Below are 19,432 nucleotides of genomic sequence, written 5' to 3'. Positions count from 1 at the left end.
TAAACCAAGTTCATATTCAAAAGGTATGCAATAAGTAGACATTTTGCAACCATTTTGCAACAAGTTCATAATCAGGTTTTCAAGTAGCAAATGGCCCCACAGTTTGGCTTGATTTTATTACAAGAATTTAACTAATTTGAAAAATGTTTCAGGTACACAATCAGAAACCTTTTCCATTCCAACAATGAAGTTCTGAATGAAGCAAACAACGAAGTTGTGATTAACATATGCAGCTGCACCAGCGGCATGGGGACAAGACATGGAGGTTCCAGATAGTATACTGTAGTTTAAACGCCTGTTATCATCAGGGCTATCGGAGATAAAAGCACTAGGCGAATATGCAGCCAAAATATCTACCCCTGGAGCAGTTATATCTGGTTTAATGATTTCGGGTAAAATTAGATATAACTTCACTTGGATCAGTGCTACTTGCTGCAACTGAAAGCATCCATGGTGCTACACTTGATACAGTGCCAGCTAGAGGACCATCGTTGCCTGCAGAGTTTGAGGTTAGTATCCCTTTCTCCATTGCATGAAAAGCACCAATTGCTATTGGATCCTTATCGAAATCAGTTGCACCATCGACTCCAATTGAAATTGAAATAATGTCAACTCCATCAGCAATAGCATCATCAAAAGCACCCAAGATAGCATCTGAAGGGCACCCCTTAGCTGTGCAGACTTGATATGCAGCAATTCTTGCAGAGGGAGCTCCTCCCCTTGCAGTACCTTGTGCTAGTCCGTAAAAGTTAAGCTCACATCCTTTACAGCATTCCCTGCTGCTGTGGAGGCAGTGTGGGTTCCATGACCTTCTTCATCCCTTGCAGACGATAAATTATAACTCTGAGCTCCAATGATCTTGTTGTTGCAAATGAAATTTTTGCCGCCTTTACAAGCAGCTTTCCACTTCTTGGGAGCAGGATCCGGACCAAAACCTTCATCTTTGAAGCTCTCGGATTCAGGCCAAATTCCAGTGTCAATCACACCAACAATAACATCACTCTCGATAGTGACATTTCGATTGATTTTCTCACTGCAACCGATGAAATTTCAAGATCTTGTTGTTTGAAGTTGGTAAGTTCTACTTGGAAAGACAGAGACTACTTCCTGTTGACTGACTATTGACTAAACTAGCTGACTGTACAACTGTCAATGTTTTAGTGGTGCTAGTATAGCCTTTAGGATTATGACATATGGCATTAGTTAGAAATGAATAAGTTGGTTAGAATGTTGCTTTAGTTCAGTTAATCCTGTTTTCGTTGAGTCTAGTATATAGACTTGGATTAGTTCATTTTTCTGTTTTTCTTGTTCTCTCTAAGCTTTAGAGCATTTCTTTTGCTTCTTCCATTACTGTTTTTCTTTTGATGGCATCGATTACTGAGGATTCTATGGAGTATATCTTGGATTGTTCTTCTGCTCATGAAGCATGGATGAATGTTAGAGAAAGGTACAGTACTGATTCTAGAGCCACAATTATGCAACTCAAAACTGATTTTCAAACTCTGCAGAAAGGTGCTGATAATGTTGAGATGTTTCTAATGAGGATTAAACATGCTAAAGCTCAGTTAGCTGATGTAGGAGTGTATGTTACAGATGATGATGTTTATCTGGTTGCATTAAATGGTCTTCCTGATGAATTTGATCCTGTGAAGGCTGTATTAAGAGGTCATCAGGGTCCTATGTCTATGAAGGAATTTTGATCTCAACTTCTTGCTGCTGAACATGATATTAATAAGAAGCTAGCTCTTGCTTTGGCTTCTACTCAGACTATGTCTGCAGTGGTAGCTAAGCTTCCTGTGCCTAAATCAAGCTATCCAGCAAGTTCTAATGGCAACATTGGTACTAATGGTTCTAATGGTTATGGATCAAATTCTGGAAATTCTTATCACAGCAATGATAATTCTGGGCATACTGCAAGAAGTGTTTACAATGGAGATGGAGGTTATAATCATCCCTCAAATGGTGGTTACTCTAGAGGAAGTTATAACAATGCTGGAAGATGGAATAATAATGGTCATGGTGGTGGTGGTGGTTACTGGAACAAAAATGAAGGTAGAAATGGGAATTCTGGAAGTTACTGGGGTAACAATGGAGGTAGGTTTAATACTGGTGGTCATAGAGGTTGGAATTATGGTGGAAATGGCAAGTTTAACAACCATTGGGGTGCAAATAACTGGAACAATGGGGGTCGACAGATTCCTGAGTGTCAAATCTGTTGTAGAAGAGGACACACTGCTGTCAATTGCTTTGATAGAGATGGATCATCTCAGAATGTTGGTACTATTGTGGAATGTCAAGTTTGTGGTAGAAAAGGTCATGTGGCTTTAGATTGCTTCAACAGATCAAACTATGTTTATCAAGGCTCAGCACCACCTTCAGCAAACTCAAGATATGGTTCAGACTACACTCAAGCATCAGGAGATGAGAGTTGTACAAATATTTTCGACTTAGATGGTTCCTTCTTGGATATTCCTACTGCTTTGCATGCCCACTACTTTGACCAAATTGGTTATGTGGTAAATGCTTGCCCAGGATCACCCCTTCATTATCAAGAGGATATTCTTCATAGTCACCATAACTTAGAGGAATAAAAGTTATCTGCAAAGTCTTATTCAGTGGCATCATCTGATAGTAATACCAGCTGTAGTGAAGATGATAATCATGAATCTAGGCAGTCAATTCTTGAAGCTCATCAGCAGAAAATTTCAAATCCAGACCACTCTTTGCAATCATGTGCCAATGATGTTCTTGCTAGTGCTCGTGATTGTGAAATTGTTCATTTCATTGATAAAGAAAGTGATTTGTTGAAGAGGAGAAAAGACAGATAGCAAACTAAAAGAAGCGTTATTCCACTACTAGAAGATGATAACATGTTTTTGCAAGCAGACACATCATCAAAATCAAATGGCAATCTAGTTGATCATGTCACACAAGTGGAAACTAAGCAAGTGAATCAACTTTTTTATAGACAAATGTTGTCAAATACAAGTAATATCTCACTAGTTGATGATGCAAATGGATCATTTAGGGGTGCATGCTTATCTCCAAGGAGTGAAGATTTTATTGAGAATTATTTCAATGTACATGTTGCAGATTTGGGAAATCGTGAGATTTGTAGGCAGAGTATGCTTTGCTATTGTATACGTGAGCTGGATTCTCTTTACAAATAAAGAGCCGTTGTTGTTTTACTGAGTAGTGACAACAAGCAGTATGTGCTACTCATGGTTTTGCTGTTCTCATCAGAATTCTGTCCCTTGGCCAAATCTGACAAAGAAGACTCAAGTGTAAATGGGAAAAGGACAGCTTTAGGGTTGGTTCAAGCTTATTGGTTCTGTTTGAAAGATTGGTTATGTTTGAAAGAAGATGTTGATCTTGGTAGGTTGATCTATGTATGGTTCTTTCTTCTCCTCCTCTCTTTCATAGTCCTTTGCATCATCAACATTGTTGCAACCTCAGGCTCGGTCCCCTTGCTGAGGTTGAGGGGGGATGTTGACTGACTATTGACTAAACTAGCTGACTGTACAACTGTCAATGTTTTAGTGGTGCTAGTATAGCCTTTAGGATTATGACATATGGCATTAGTTAGAAATGAATAAGTTGGTTAGAATGTTGCTTTAGTTCAGTTAATCCTGTTTTCGTTGAGTCCAGTATATAGACTTGGATTAGTTCATTTTTCATTGTAATGCAATATCATAAAAACACATGAGTTTTTCTTGTTCTCTCTAAGCTTTAGAGCATTTCTTTTGCTTCTTCCATTACTGTGATCACTTCCTTCATGTTAGCAAGCCTTTCTCTTTCATGCATATGGTCAGTGAGCTTGGCAGCAAATCCATTGAAACTCCTTTTGTAACTTCTTATCAACAAATTTGTAGCAGAACTGCTCTCGACAACTCTTTGTAGTAGACCAAGGTGTTGAGACAATGGTGAGTACACCTCATTAGGAAGTGATCCTAAGTACACAATATGAACCTTTCTATCTTCATCAATGGCTTTGGACAATAAGCTCACAATTAATGAGTGCAAAAATGGGGAAAGCACAAGAAAATAGGAGAGTTCCATGCTTAGCCATTGTTTTCGATGCTCAAAAATATAACTGGTGAGGAGTACTTTATACTGGGATGAAGGACATTAAATTTAAGCATCCAGATTTCTTTCCTTTATTTTTCAATGCATATTTGGAATTAAATATGCTTACACATGATTTGTTTCAATTGCCTGAAAACAATTACAAGTTCATATTCATTCCATATATGTTACATATCAGGATTATCAAGAATCCATGTACATTCAAGAAATTGTATTGCTGTAGATTCTATCATTATTTAACTCTAATAGTTTCCAAATATATTGCAAGATCCCTAATAGTTTCCCTTATTTTTTTACTTTTTTGGAAAATTTGAAATTTAAATAGCCCCTTCAAAACATGCTCAAAGACTTTTGGGCCCCACTTTTTTTCTTTTTTCTTTACATCTTTACAAAAAAGAAACTAGGATTAAAAACTCTAACAAAATGAAAAGAAGACAAAACTTATATATGCACTAAAATTAAACTTTTATTGTTTCAAAAATAAAAATTGAAATTATTGAACAACTATTATTTGGTAAAATAATTATAAAATCAAATATAATTTAGTTTTTATTTTTTTAAACATAAAAGTAAGCATAACTTGAAGATCAAACTGGGTTTTTTTTTTTTGGCTTATTGAAGATCTCAAAATGCTTTTGACCAGTTTCAGTAATTTTCAATGCTATACTAATTAATGATGTGTTCTGCTTCGCATCTTTGCAATAGGTATGTATATCTTGTTACCATATGGATTTCTATTAAAAATGCTTTCTTATTTTTGGTGTATCATGGATTCACAATCAACTTTTTTAGTAACAAATGCTCCATACATGTTTTGGCATTATTTAATACAAAAGAACTTAACGATATTGAAAAAGCTGGCATAAGATACAATCAGAAAATTTATTTGCTTTCCAAAAATGATCGAAGTTCTCATCAGTTACAATGAAATTGTGATTAAGCTGCTACGCTGCTTATGAGAATTGGACTTCTAACATTGTGAGTTCCATCAGACCAAACCAACGATGCAGATACATGTGATCCATCTGGTATTCCTTCTCCAACGACGGTCACATCAAAAGTCTTCTCCTCATTTAGGGACTTGAAGGAAAGAACATCAGGCACCACTTCAATGTCAAACTTAGAATTTGCAGAGATTTTGGCCTTGTAAGTGGAGTTTGCAAGGCCAACATTTTTGACTCTTCTACCAAATTTAATCGTAAAGGATTTCATTGGTGTAACATTAGCTGCCATTGAAGGATAATTGTGATCCTTTGGCGATCCTTTGTCAGAGCCTGTAGGGCAAGTGCTGTTATCTCCTGATATAACTCTAACTAAGGTCTCATCAAAGATCAAGCAGAGCAACTTTATGTAATCTTCTTTTGAAGCATCGTACACAAGACCGGGGTTTATAGCTTTTAGAGGATTGATATGTCCTGATCCATAAGCAAATTCACCAGGGGAATTGTCGGTATCATTCATGGGCCAAGCTGTAGTCATAAGAGATGATTTGATGGCTGCTGGAGACCAATCAGGGTGGAATGTTTTAATATATGCAGCTGCACCAGCAGTGTGTGGGCAAGACATGGAGGTTCCAGATAGTATACTGTATTTTACACGCCTATCGTCTCCGGGGCTAATTGTGATAGGAGAAACAGGCGAATATGCAGCCAAAATATCTACTCCTGGGGCAGTTATATCAGGCTTAATAATTTCTGGTAAAATTTGATTAGGTCCACGTGAAGAGAAGGAAGCAACAATAGGAGCAGCAGGATCTTTTATCTCTTCACTTTTTAATATGTTGGCTCGAGGATCTTTCGTGGAGTTCAGGTAGGACTTGACCGCATCATAATCTTGGAAGCTTAAACCAGTTGCAGGTTGTGGGACAATAAATGCAATATCAAGTCTTGAAGTGTTTGAAATAGAACCTAGTGCACCAGCTTTATGAGCCTGAATGTTTCCACCGAACTGATCACATAGCACAATCTTTCCCTTAACCAAATCACTGTCTAGGCAACCTGCTGCACAATTCCTAGCAAAGAATTCAGAGCATTGACTAGAAGCATCTTTTCCATATATCAACGGAAAACTTGTTCCATTTAATGTGAAAGTGTTCACTGAACTCCCAACTAGTGTCCTTCCATCTCCAAGAACAACCTTGTCAATGAATCGACGATCTGTGCTACTTGCTGCAACTGTAAGGATCCATGGTGCTACACTTGATACACTACCAGCCCGAGGACCACTGTTGCCTGCAGAGTGTGAGGTTAGTATCCCTTTCTCCATTGCATGAAAAGCACCAATTGCTATAGGATCCATATCGAAACCAGTTGCAACATCGCCTCCAATTGAAATTGTAATAATGTCAACTCCATCAGCAATAGCATCATCAAAAGCACCCAAGATAGCCTCTGAAGGGCACCCCATAGCCGTGCAGACTTGATATGCAGCAATTCTTGCAGAGGGAACTCCTCCCCTTGCAGTACCTTGTGCTAGTCCGTAAAAGCTCACATCCTTTACAGCATTCCCTGCTGCCGTGGAGGCAGTGTGGGTTCCATGACCTTCTTCATCCCTTGCAGACAATGAATAGTAACTCCGAGCGCCAATGATCTTGTTGTTGCATGTGAAATTTTTGCCGCCTTTGCAAGCACCTTTCCACTTCTTGGGAGCAGGACCAAAACCTTCATCTTTGAAGCTCTCCGATTCAGGCCAAATTCCAGTGTCAATCACCCCAACAATAACATCACTCTCGACAGTGACATTTCGATTGATTCTCTCACTGAAACCGATGAAATCCCAAGATCTTGTTGTTTGAAGTTGGTAAGTTCTACTTGGAAAGACAGAGACTACTTCCTTCATGTTAACAAGCCTTTCTCTTTCATGGTCAGTGAGCTTGGCAGCAAATCCATTGAAACTCCTTTTGTAACTTCTTATCAACAAATTTGCAGCAGAACTGCTCTCTACAACTCTTCGTAGTAGACCAAGGTGGTGAGACAATGGTGAGTACACCTCATTAGGAAGTGACCCCAAGTACACAATGTGAACCTTTCTATCTTCATCAATGGCATTGGACAATAAGCTCAGAGTGAGTACAAAAATGGGGAAAGCACAAGAAAATAGGAGAGCTCTATGCTTAGCCATTGTTTTCAATGCTCAAAAACGTAACTGGTAAGGAGTACTTTATACTGGGATGAAGGACATGAAATTTCCTTTCAATTAAGCATCCAGATTTCATTCCTTTATTTTTAATGCATATTTGGAATTAAAAATGCCTACACAGGATTTGTTTCCCTGAAAACAATTCCAAGTTCATATTCATTCCATATATATATATGTATGTTACATATCAGGATTATCAAGAATCCATATGTATAAAGAAATTGTATTGCTTTAGATTCTATCATTATTTGGCCCTAATAATTTCTAAAGATATTGCAAGAGTCTTTATTTGGCTACTCGGCTGACCACACTTTCCTTGTAGGATGACAAAAATCCAAATATATCAAGTAATTGAATTGCTTTAGATTCTATCTATATTTGGCCTTGCCACAATAGGAAAGCATCGATATCACCAAAAAGAAAACAATCGGTGTTCTTTTGGAGATTTTATTTTTCCTTATAATATGTTCGGTTGAGAAAAGTAAAAAGGACAGGAAGCTCATGTCTAAACGTTTTCTTCTGTTGAAATGGTCTTATTCTATGTCATTTATCTCTCTCTAATTAAAACGATAACACAATTTTATCACTTTTATACTGTCAAAAATGTACTTTGATTTTTCTGAAAGGAACTTTTATTTATAGGGAAGCAGAAAGAGAAACATTGTGTGGTTCTCACTTCTCAGTGATACTTTGGAGATAATCTTCTTTCATACTTTGGTAATTTGGTTGGCTGGTTGCTGAGAAAATGTAGTAAAATCAAATAAAAGAAATCAAATTTTAACTTTTTTCATTAGGAATTAGTGAACTGGTTTAATTAGTTGAGATGATTTACCATCACAGAATGAAAGAGATTACTCGTTTCAGTTTCTAATGAAAAGGTTTTATCTTTGGGTGATCATAAAATAAATTTATGTGAAGTTCATTTCTTAAGCTCTTTAAACCAAGTTCATATTCAAAAGGTATGCAACAAGTTCATAATCAGGTTTCCAAGTAGCAAATGGCCCCACAGTTTGGCTTGATTTTATTACAAGAATTTAACTCATTTGAAAAAAGTTTCAGGTACACAATCAGAAACCTTTTCCATTCCAACAATGAAGTTCTGAATGAAACAAACAACGAAGTTGTGATTAACATATGCAGCTGCACCAGCGGCATGGGGACAAGACATGGAGGTTCCAGATAGTATACTGTAGTTTAAACGCCTCTTATCTTCAGGGCTATCGGAGATAACAGCACTAGGCGAATTATTATATCTGGTTTAATAATTTCGGGTAAAGTTAGATTAGGTCCACGTGAAGAGAAGGAAGCAACAAATGGTGCAGCAGGATCTTTTATGACTTCACTTTTCAAAATGTTTGCTCGAGGATCTTTCGTGGAGTTCACGTAAGACTTGACCACATTATACTCTTGGTTGCTTAAACTTGTTCCAGGTAGTGGGAAAACATTCGAAACATCATTTCTCTCAACGTTTAAAATTGAACCTAGTGCTCCAGCATTATGTGCCACAGTACCTCCAAGGAACTGATCAAGATCACATAACACAATCTTTCCCTTAACTAAATCACTGTCAAGACAGTCTTTATAACAAATCCCAGCTAAGAATCCTGAACACTTACTTGAAGTATCCTCTCCATATATCAATGGAAAACCTGTTCCATTTAATATGAAAGGGTTCACTGAACTCCCAACTAGTGTCTTTCCATTTCCAAGAACAATCTTGTCAATGATCCGACGATCGGTGCTACTTGCTGCAACTGAAAGCATCCATGGTGCTACACTTGATACAGTACCAGCTTCAGGACCATCGTTGCCTGCAGAGTTTGAGGTAAGTATCCCTTTCTCCATTGCATGAAAAGCACCAATTGCTATTGGATCCTTATCGAAATCAGTTGCACCATCGCCTCCAATTGCAACACCCCTCCCTCCACTCCCACCCAAGCCCTGCCCCACTCCCCTCCGGCCAGCTTCAACATGCTGTGAGGGAAGTTGGCGACTGGGGGTGGAGCGAGGAAGGGGAGGGAGGATGGAGATGGACATGGAGGTGGTGGTTTGGGGTGGGGGAGGGAGGGAGGGAGGAAGGAGATGGGTTTATTTTTTAATTGATGGTAAAATAAAAAAGTTTTAGCATTTTTTATTAATTTTTTTGTACACATGGCAACTTACATACATGAGCGAAAAATAGGCCCACAATGCCCGTGTAGGTGCGACATTACAAATCTTTTTAAATATGCGAATTATTTATTTTATTTTTTTTCCAAGTCTACGAAATGACTAGAAAGCCTCTGCCACGTCATCATTTTGTACGGCTTGGGTGATGGAATTGACGAAAAAAGATAAAGTGAGATACGAAAAATAGTTGTAGGTGATAAAGTTGGACAAATAAACATCTGAGTGTTAAAGTAGGAATCAACTAAACCTATGGGTGATTAAAACACAATTAAGCCTTTAACAATACATCATTAGACGAGATTGCAGATTACTTAGTTTAAGCACTTACCTTGAATGAAAAGACAATAGATCAGTACAAGAAAAATATCCATACAGGTTACATTTGGACTTGGAAACATATTGTCTTCGGTCACCATTTTCATAGTGAAAATGATTAACAATTGAAATCCACAGGTCGAGAAAACCCTAGCTGCCACCTCTCTTCTCTCTCCTATGTTTCTTACAGGCCCGCTACTCCTACCCCCGCCTCTCATTTCTCCTTTTCTTATTCGTTTGCTATTTTGGTTTATACTAAGGAATACTCTCCTCCCTCTTTGTGAGAGCTTTTTCATCTCTCCATTTGAGAGTTTTTTCTTCTCAATAAAGGAGAGCTTTTTTGATCGCTCTGGTTTGGTCTGTCCACGGTGTTGTGCACAATCTGCGCGTTGTGCGGCGTCAGATCCTACTTTAGCGACGCTTAGTTGCTCTATGAAGATCTTTTTTCCAGTTTGTCTCTGGTTCTCATCACAAGGTGTAGGGATATCACTATGCTCGTTGGTACCGGTCGTACCGTTTACTACTACCCGATCAGCCACCTAGATCTACTGTTAGATTCGTTTAGAGATGTTGGTTGGATTGTGGACCCAAATGCAACTAGTTCGCTAATTTCTACGGGGCCTCACTGGCTCTGTTTGGCAGTTGTAGTGTTTGTTCGTACCGATGTTACGAGAGTGGGCTCTTATTTCTTTGTAAGCTTTTAGATTGTTGGCCCTATTGTTGTATGGCTTCTTTCCATAACTTTGTATTTTGTATGCCTTTTTGGTTGTTTTAATGAAATGTTATTGCTTTCTACAAAAAAAAAAAAAAAAAAAAAAAAAAAAAAAAAAAAACAACTGAAATCCACAAATCCAAACAACACAGCAAACACTAACAATTTCCCATTTTGATGAACACGCCCTCCTGTCAATTTCTTCTATCTAGAGCCTAGAGGGGAATAATCACACAATACCACAACTCATATCAAGAAAAGATAAAACACAGCCCTTTTACTAGAGCTCTTATTTAATTTACAGAATGAAGAAAAATAAATAAATAATGCAAAACCCTCAATCTGTTTGGTAACTAAAGGAAGCAAGCTAGGAAAGAATAAAGGAAAGTAAAAGATAAGCAAAAGAAAATGAAATGATAGGAATTTAAAATGTCTTCTTGTCTGGATGTCTGTGGATAACATTACATAAGGTACGTTTACATGTAATCCATTATAAAAAATAAAATAAAAAAATAAAAAAATGAACATTAAGAATTAAAGCCAACATAGTATGTCAGGAGTTAGAGAAATTATTCTGTGTAACCAATATACCGCCACGTGGTGTAACCAATCTAACATGTTATAATATGAGAAAATATTATTAATACTTTGATGGTTGTTTCATTTCAGGACATTAATTTTGATGAGAAAAATTTACAAACAGGACACATACTTTGATGGAATACTTTGATGGTTGTTTCATTTCAGGACATTAATTTTGATTCGTGTTAATGAAGGACACATACTTTCATTTTGTGTCATTAAGGACCATGTTTTTTTTTTTTTTCAGTTTTTATCTCAACTTTGGCCCGATGTTGGACACATCAAAACTCCACCAAATTCAGAAAAATTATACTGGGTTTAAAGATATGCATGTCCTCTTTACAACCATATAAAGATCACCCAAATCGGATCTCTACAACTCCAGATAATCGGCCCCAAAGTAGGGTACCTGAAACTGTCTGATTTTCCAAATTTTTTCCTAAAGGTCAGATTGGACAGTTGCGGGTACCCTACTTTTGAGCCAATTATCTGGAGTTGTAGATGTCTGATTTGAGTGATATTTATATGGTTGTAAAGAGAAAATACATAACTTTAAATCAAGTATAAGTTTGCTAAATTTGGTGGAGTTTTGATGAGTTTAATGTCGGGCCAAAGTTGAGATAAAATAGGATTCTTAATTAACACAAAATAAAAGTATGTGTTTATTAACACGAATTAAAATTAATGTCCTGAAATGAAACAATCATCAAAGTATTTGTCCTGTTTGTAAATTTTTCCCTTAATACTATACCAGCTTACTAATATAAATATACCGTCCAGTAATACTATTACACGTTGGAATGGTTACACCATGTGACGGTATATTAGATACACCTAATATCACGCTACATGGGTACTATTGATTTTGATTCACAATAAAATATTAACTTATTTATTAATATATTTTTATTATTTTCAACTCATTTTGTACCACCACCAAAAACAAGTAAATGAATTCCTCATAATTCCATATCTTGGTTTTCATGCTCAGGGCGAACATTACCGAAGAGAGAGTGATGCAGTCTCCAAATTAAGTATAATAAATATGCAATCCATGTACCAAATTAGATTAGATATCACAAATTACACAAAATATTGACTTTGAAAACAACAAATTAGAAGTTCAAATTGCATCAGTCATATTCGGGTCATCAAACTCATCATATTACAAGAATTTAAAACACAGTCAGAAACCTTTTTCTTCCATTCCAACAATGAATATCGGAATGTTACAAACAATGAAGTTGTGATTAAACTTGTACGGTGCTTACAAGAACTGGACTTCTAGCGCTATGAGTTCCATCAGACCAAACCAGTGAAGCAGATACTTGTGATCCATTTGGCAACCCTCTTCCAACAATGGTCACATCGAAAGCCTTCTCCTCATTCAAGGACTTGAAGGAAAGAACCTCAGGCACCACTTTGATGTCAACTTTTGAATTTGGTGAGACTGTGGCCTTGTAAGTGGAGTTTGCAAGGCCAACATTTTTAACTCTTCTATGAAACTTAATGGTAAACGGTTTTTTTGGTGTAACAGCAGCTGCTAGTGAAGGGTAATTGTGATCCTTTGGTGATCCTTTGTCAGAGCCTGTAGGACAAGTGTTGTTATCTGCTGATATAAGTCTAACTCTGGCCTCATCCATGACCAAGCAGAGCAACTTAATGTAATCTTCTTTAGAAGCATCGTACACGAGCCCGGGGTTTATAGCTTTAAGAGGATTGACATGTCCAGATCCATAAGAAAATTCACCAGGGGAATTGTTTGTTTCATTCATGGGCCAAGCTGTAGTCATAAGAGCTGATTTAATGGCTGCTGGAGACCAATCTGGGTGGAATTCTTTAACATATGCAGCTGCAGCAGCGGCATGGGGGCAAGACATGGAGGTTCCAGATAGTATACTATACTTTAAACGCCTCTTATCTTCAGGGCTATCTGAGATAACAGCAGTAGGCGAATATGCAGCCAAAATATCTACCCCAGGAGCAGTTATATCTGGCTTAATAATTTCGGGTAAAATTGGATTAGGTCCACGTGAAGAGAAGGAGGCAACAACAGGTGCAGTAGCATCTTTTATGACTTCACTTTTCAAAATGTTTGCTCGAGGATCTTTCGTGGAGTTCATGTAGGACTTGACCACATTATACTCTTGGTTGCTTAAACTTGTTCCAGGTAGTGGGAAAACATTCGAAACATCATTTCTCTCAACGTTTAAAATTGAACCTAGTGCTCCAGCATTATGTGCCACAGTATCTCCAAGGAACTGATCAAGATCGCATAACACAATCTTTCCCTTAACTAAATCACTGTCAAGACAGTCTTTTGCACAAATCCTAGCTAAGAATTCTGAGCACTCACTTGAAGCATCTTTTCCATATATCAAGGGAAAACCTGTTCCATTTAATTTGAAAGGGTTCACTGAACTCCCAACTAGTGTCTTTCCATTTCCAAGAACAATCTTGTCAATGATCCGACGATCGGTGCTACTTGCTGCAACTGAAAGCATCCATGGTGCTACACTTGATACAGTGCCAGCTTCAGGACCATCGTTGCCTGCAGAGTTTGAGGTTAGTATCCCTTTCTCCATTGCATGAAAAGCACCAATTGCTATAGGATCCTTATCGAAATCACTTGCACCCTCGGCTCCAATTGAAATTGTAATAATGTCAACTCCATCAGCAATAGCATCATCAAAAGCACTCAAGATAGCTTCTGTAGGGCACCCCTTAGCCGTGCAGACTTGATATGCAGCAATTCTTGCAGAGGGAACTCCTCCTCTTGCAGTACCTTGTGCTAGTCCGTAAAAGCTCACATCCTTTACGGCGTTCCCTGCTGCTGTTGAGGCTGTGTGGGTTCCGTGACCAACTTCATCCCTTGCAGACGATGCATTGTAACACCGAGCTCCAATGATCTTGTTGTTGCATGTGAAATTTTTGCCACCTTCACAAGCACCTTTCCACTTCTTGGGAGCAGGACCAAAACCTTCATCTTTGAAGCTCTCCGATTCAGGCCAAATTCCAGTGTCAATCACACCAACAATAACATCACTCTCAACAGTGACATTTCGATTGATTTTATCATTGAAACCGATGAAATCCCAAGATCTTGTTGTTTGAAGTTGGTAAGTTCTACTTGGAAAGACAGAAACTACTTCCTTCATGTTGGCAAGCCTTTCTCTTTCATGTTCAGTGAGCTTGGCAGCAAATCCATTGAAACTCCTTTTGTAACTTCTTGTCAACAAATCTGCAGCAGAACTTCTCTGGACAACTCTTTCTAGTATACCAATGTGGTGAGACAATGGTGAGTACATCTCATTAGGAAGTGACCCCAAGTACACAATATGAACCTTTCTGTCATCATGATCAATGGCTTTGCACAGTAAGCTCATAGTGAGTATGAGCACGGGGAAAGCGAAAGAAAGCAGGAGAGCTCTGTGCTTAGCCATTGTTCGATGCTCAGAGCATAACCAGTGAGGAGAACTTATACAGGGATGAAGGAAACAAAATCTTATGTGCACTAAGAATCCAGATTTTGTTCCTTTAATTACATGATGTCCATTAACAATATTCCATATACGTAGTCAACAGATCCGGATTAGCCTTAATTCTGGTCCTAATAATTTCTAAAGATGTTGTAATGGCCTAGATTTCGCTACTCTGGTTGGTGTGCGTACAAATTAAGGAAAAAAATCTCATCTCCATTAAGCATCCAGATTTTTTTTCCTCCTTTAAATGCATATTTGGAATTACTACAGGTTTATCTACAAATTTGATTGCTTAACAACAATTCTAAGTTCATGAACGCATATGCAACTTCCATATATGTAGAGATTATGATTAATTGTGGCCCAACTACTTTCTATAGTTGCTGTAAAAGCCTAGATTTGTCTACGTACTCTTAATTAGTTGTAGTTCCATATATAACATATATTTTCTGAGAAAAAAAATAGAAAAAATACATTAACATCAAATGATTCATTGTACATAGTCGTTCAATCGATAATATTACATTGTATCTGTCAAACAATGTGTTTAGGGTTTAATAATTTCAGCTTATTTTATTAATCATATAAAAAAGGTATTTATACCTGTACAAGTGAGGGTCTAAATAGCAAATACATCTATTCCTATAATTACAAGAAAACCCATATAAACTAGGAATTTAACACTCCTCCTCAAGTTGGTGCATAAACATCACACATGCCCAACTTGATAAGTGAACAATCAAATATCCTACTCGACACAGCCTTGGTAAGAACATCAGCCAGCTGGTCTTCAGATTTCACAAAAGGGAAATCAACAATCTTAGCCTCTAATTTCTCCTTAATGAAATGACGATCAATTTTCACGTGCTTCGTACGATCGTGTTGAACCGGATTATGAGCAATCTCAATCGCAGATTTATTATCACAAAATAACTTCATAGCGACCTTGAGTTTATACCCCAAATCTATCAACAACCTCCTTAGCCACAGGAGCTCACAAATACCATTTGCCATACCTCGGTACTCCGCTTCGGCACTGGATCTAGACACCACCTGTTGTTTCTTACTTCACCAAGTAACTAAATTACCACCAACAAAGGTGAAATACCCAGCTGTAGACCTTCTATCATCTGCTGATCCTGCCCAATCAGCATCTGTAAACCCAATAACATCCAAATGGTCATGTTTACTAAATAACAACCCTTTACCTGGTGCGGATTTCAGATACCTCAAGATACGTTCAACTCCATCCATATGTAATTTCCGTGGGTCATGCATGAACTGACTCACCACATTAACAGCATAGGCAATATCCGGTCGAGTGTGAGCTAGATAAATTAATCTCCCCACAAGTCTTTGATATCTTCCTCTGTCAGTCGGAGCAGAATTGTAGCTTTCAAACAACTTATGGTTCTGCTCAATAGGAGTTGCAGCAGGCTTACAAGCAAGCATACCTGTTTCTGTCAAGAGATCAAGGACATACTTTCTCTGGGACAAAAAAATTCCATGTGAAGATCTCGCTACTTCAATCCCAAGGAAATACTTCAGGTTACCTAACTCTTTCATCTCAAACTCAGAAGCCAGGTAAGTTTGTAGCGAGGCCATCTCCTCCTGATCATCTCCTGTCAAAACCATATCATCCACATATATAATGAGTACAGTACGCTTGTTACCTCTTCGTTTAATGAATAGTGTATGGTCTGAATTACTTTGTTTATAGCCTGCAGCTTTCATAGACTTGGAGAACCGTCCAAACCAGGCTCTAGGTGATTGCTTTAGGCCATACAATGCCTTTCTTAGCCTGCACACCATACCTGACTGTTCCAGTTCAGGAATTCCAGGAGGAGGATCCATATAGACCTCTTCTTCAAGGTCCCCATGCAAGAATGCATTCTTGACATCAAACTGAAGAAGAGGCCACTCCAGATTAGCAGCTAGAGACAACAACACCCTCACAGTATTCAACTTTGCTACTGGAGCAAATGTCTCCTGATAGTCAACTCCATAAGACTGAGTGTACCCCTTGGCAACCAACCGAGCTTTATACCTCTCTATGGAACCATCAGCTCTATGTTTAACCGCATAGACCCATCTGCATCCCACAGGTTTCTTCCCTTTAGGTAACTGAACCAACTCCCAAGTCTTATTTTTCACCAATGCCTCCATTTCTTCTGCCATTGCCTTAGTCCATCTTGAATCTGCTAAAGCATCCTGCAAATTTCTTGGGACAGATACAGAAGATAATTGATGCACAAATGACTTATATGACTCGGATAGCCTATGCGAAGACATATGACTATTTATAGAGTATTTGGCTTTGGCGTTAGGATCTGGTTCATAAGATGTAGGTGGAATACCTCGGGTTGACCTATGTGGAAGCTTATACCTAGAGGTGTCAGGCTCAGACTCAGATTGGATACTCAAATCATCAGAAAAAGAAGGGGAAATAGGATGTACCTCATGAGACGCCTCTGGAGAAGATTGTATCAGTGGTGAAGTATGAGGACTGAGAGTTGTACTATCATCAAACAAACCTCCAAACACGGAAGAGTCAGAAAGATCACTATCACACTGCACCGCCGAGTCTGTAGGTAAGCAAGATTGATCTACCAGAGGAGGTATTTCACCCACCGTACCCACTGAGCGCTCGATACTACATTGCTCGTCCTTTTTGTCCTGTAACCTGAAACCATTGAAAAACTCCATATCTATGGCATTCGTCCCTTCACCAACGTTCTCCCCCTGAAGGGAAGGTGCGGAACACTCATAAAAAAATTGTTCCTCATGAAATGTAACATCCATAGAGACATGGAACCGACGAGACGGAGGATGATAGCACTTGTACCCTTTAGTAGCACGACCATAGCCAACAAATACACATTTCAAAGCCCGGGGCTCCAACTTGGTATGTTGGTGCCCATGTAAATGGACATACACAACGCAGCCAAACACTCGAGGTTCCAAATGCAAAATAGACGGAAGCTCACAAGAATCAGCAAGGACATCCAATGGGCGCCGAAAATCGAGAACACTAGATGGAGTGCGGTTAATTAAGTACACGGCTGAGCTAAGGGCATCGCCCCATAAGAAGGTCGGTACCCAACCGCCAATCAACAATGATCGAGCAATCTCTAGTAAGTGTCTATTCTTCCGTTCAGCCACCCCATTCTGTTGGGGAGAATAAGAACAAGATGTCTGATGGATAATGCCATGTAAACCAAAGTAATCTGTCAATCCTTTGTTAACATATTCGCCGCCATTATCCGAGCGGAGAATACGAATCGAATGATTGAACTGAGTTTTCACCATCTGATGGAACAATTGGAATACTTCACATACATCACTTTTATTATGAAGAAAATAAATCCAGGTCATACGCGTGCAATCATCTATGAACGTGACAAACCATCGAACGCCATTACAAGTAGAAAGAGGGGCAGGTCCCCAAACATCAGAGTGAACCAAACCAAAAGGAATTCCACATTTATTATCATTAGAAGAAAACACTATTCGGTGACTCTTAGCCAACACACAAGTTTCACATTGGAAATCCTGGAAATTACAACCACGAAACAATGAGGGAAATAACCGCCTTAGATAACTAAACGAAGGATGACCCAACCGCTGATGCCAGAGCCAGATCTTCTTCTTATTCGCAACTAACTGAGCACCACTAACATGATGAGCCTGACCTACACCATCCAGACCCAAAGTATCACCATCCAGATAGTACAAGTCCCCATCTCTCCTACCACTGCCAATCCTCTCCTTGGTATGAATATCCTGAAAAATACAGTGAGTAGGAAAGAAAACAACAACACAACCACGAGATGCAGTTAGTTGACTAACAGACAATAAATTGCAGTTTAAGGACGGAACAAACAAGGTATTAAACAAGGTAAGAGACGAAACAGACACAGTTCCAATGCCAAGGACTGGAGAAGACACACCATTGGCATTAGTAATGAATGGTTTAGGACTACTAGATGACAAGGATTGGAAAGCATATCTATCACAAGTCATATGATCGGTGGCACCTGTGTCAATTATCCATGTATTTGGACAAGAATTAGCAGGAGTACGCAAAGCACAATAAGATATACCTGACTTAGCAGCAAAAATAGAAGTATTGACCAAATTTCCCTTAGGAGCCGGTTGGGTAGCCTTAAAAGGAGAGTCCCCTGGAGATGCCTTCATGCCTTTCGGATGCCATTCCGGATACCCATGAAGTTGAAAACACTTTTCTACCACATGATTGGTACCATTACAATGAGTACATTTCCGAGTCTCATTCTTTCTAGTCCCGAACCGGTTACCACTGGAGGGTTTGGCCACCATGGCCATACTAGTATTATTAGGACCACCAAGCATGACATCCTGGCGATTAGCTTCAGCACACACTGTAGCATAAGCAGTACGAAGGTCAGGCAGAGGAGAGGTAGCAAGAATCCTTCCTCTAACACTATCCAAATGCGAATCAAGTCCAGCCAGAAAAACATATAGCCGATTAGCACTAACAATATCATTATACAACCCAATATCCCTCGAACATTCCATAGGACAAGGTTGAATTGCATCCACCTCCTGCCAAAGTTTTTGCAAAATACCATAATATTCTATAATAGTTCGACCATTTTGATGAGTGGAAATAACCTGACAATGAAGAGAATAAGCCTTGGAACCATCCTGACTCACGGAATACTGCCTCTTGAGAGCGTCCCATATCTCCTTGGCTGTCGTCATACGAATGAACAATGATCGCACATCCTTGGTCATTGCATCCAAGAGCCAAGACTTAACCATGCAATTTTCATCTTCCCAGCCCTCGAATTCAGGTGAATTATGATCCGTAGGCATAGGATGTGAACCTGAAACTAAACCCCAGCGCTTCCGGCCTCGGATCTTATTCTGTGCATTTAAAGCCCACTCACCATAGTTTGTGCCATCA

General features: G+C 38.7%; 1 protein-coding gene and 3 pseudogenes across 1 annotated transcript; all 4 read right to left on the bottom strand.

Annotated features, from left to right (window-relative positions):
- Positions 1-117: 117 nt before the first annotated feature.
- On the bottom strand, positions 118-4,069 carry LOC147291949 (subtilisin-like protease SBT4.9 pseudogene; annotated as a pseudogene).
- Positions 4,070-5,022: 953 nt separating this feature from the next.
- On the bottom strand, positions 5,023-7,206 carry LOC147291948 (subtilisin-like protease SBT4.3). Its single transcript, XM_086237527.1, has one exon. It carries the CDS (start codon positions 7,204-7,206, stop codon positions 5,023-5,025), a length of 2,184 nt encoding a protein of 727 aa, XP_086093653.1.
- Positions 7,207-8,418: 1,212 nt separating this feature from the next.
- LOC147291947 (subtilisin-like protease SBT4.5 pseudogene) lies at positions 8,419-9,261 on the bottom strand (annotated as a pseudogene).
- Positions 9,262-12,252: 2,991 nt separating this feature from the next.
- Positions 12,253-14,445, bottom strand: LOC147291946 (subtilisin-like protease SBT4.3 pseudogene; annotated as a pseudogene).
- Positions 14,446-19,432: the final 4,987 nt, after the last annotated feature.

The sequence above is a fragment of the Dryas octopetala genome, chromosome 3, assembly GCF_963921425.1.
Source record: "Dryas octopetala chromosome 3, drDryOcto1.1, whole genome shotgun sequence".
Taxonomy (NCBI): domain Eukaryota; kingdom Viridiplantae; phylum Streptophyta; class Magnoliopsida; order Rosales; family Rosaceae; genus Dryas; species Dryas octopetala.
The sequence above is the reverse complement of the archived record's forward strand: the minus strand, read 5'-3'. Positions and strand labels throughout refer to the sequence as shown.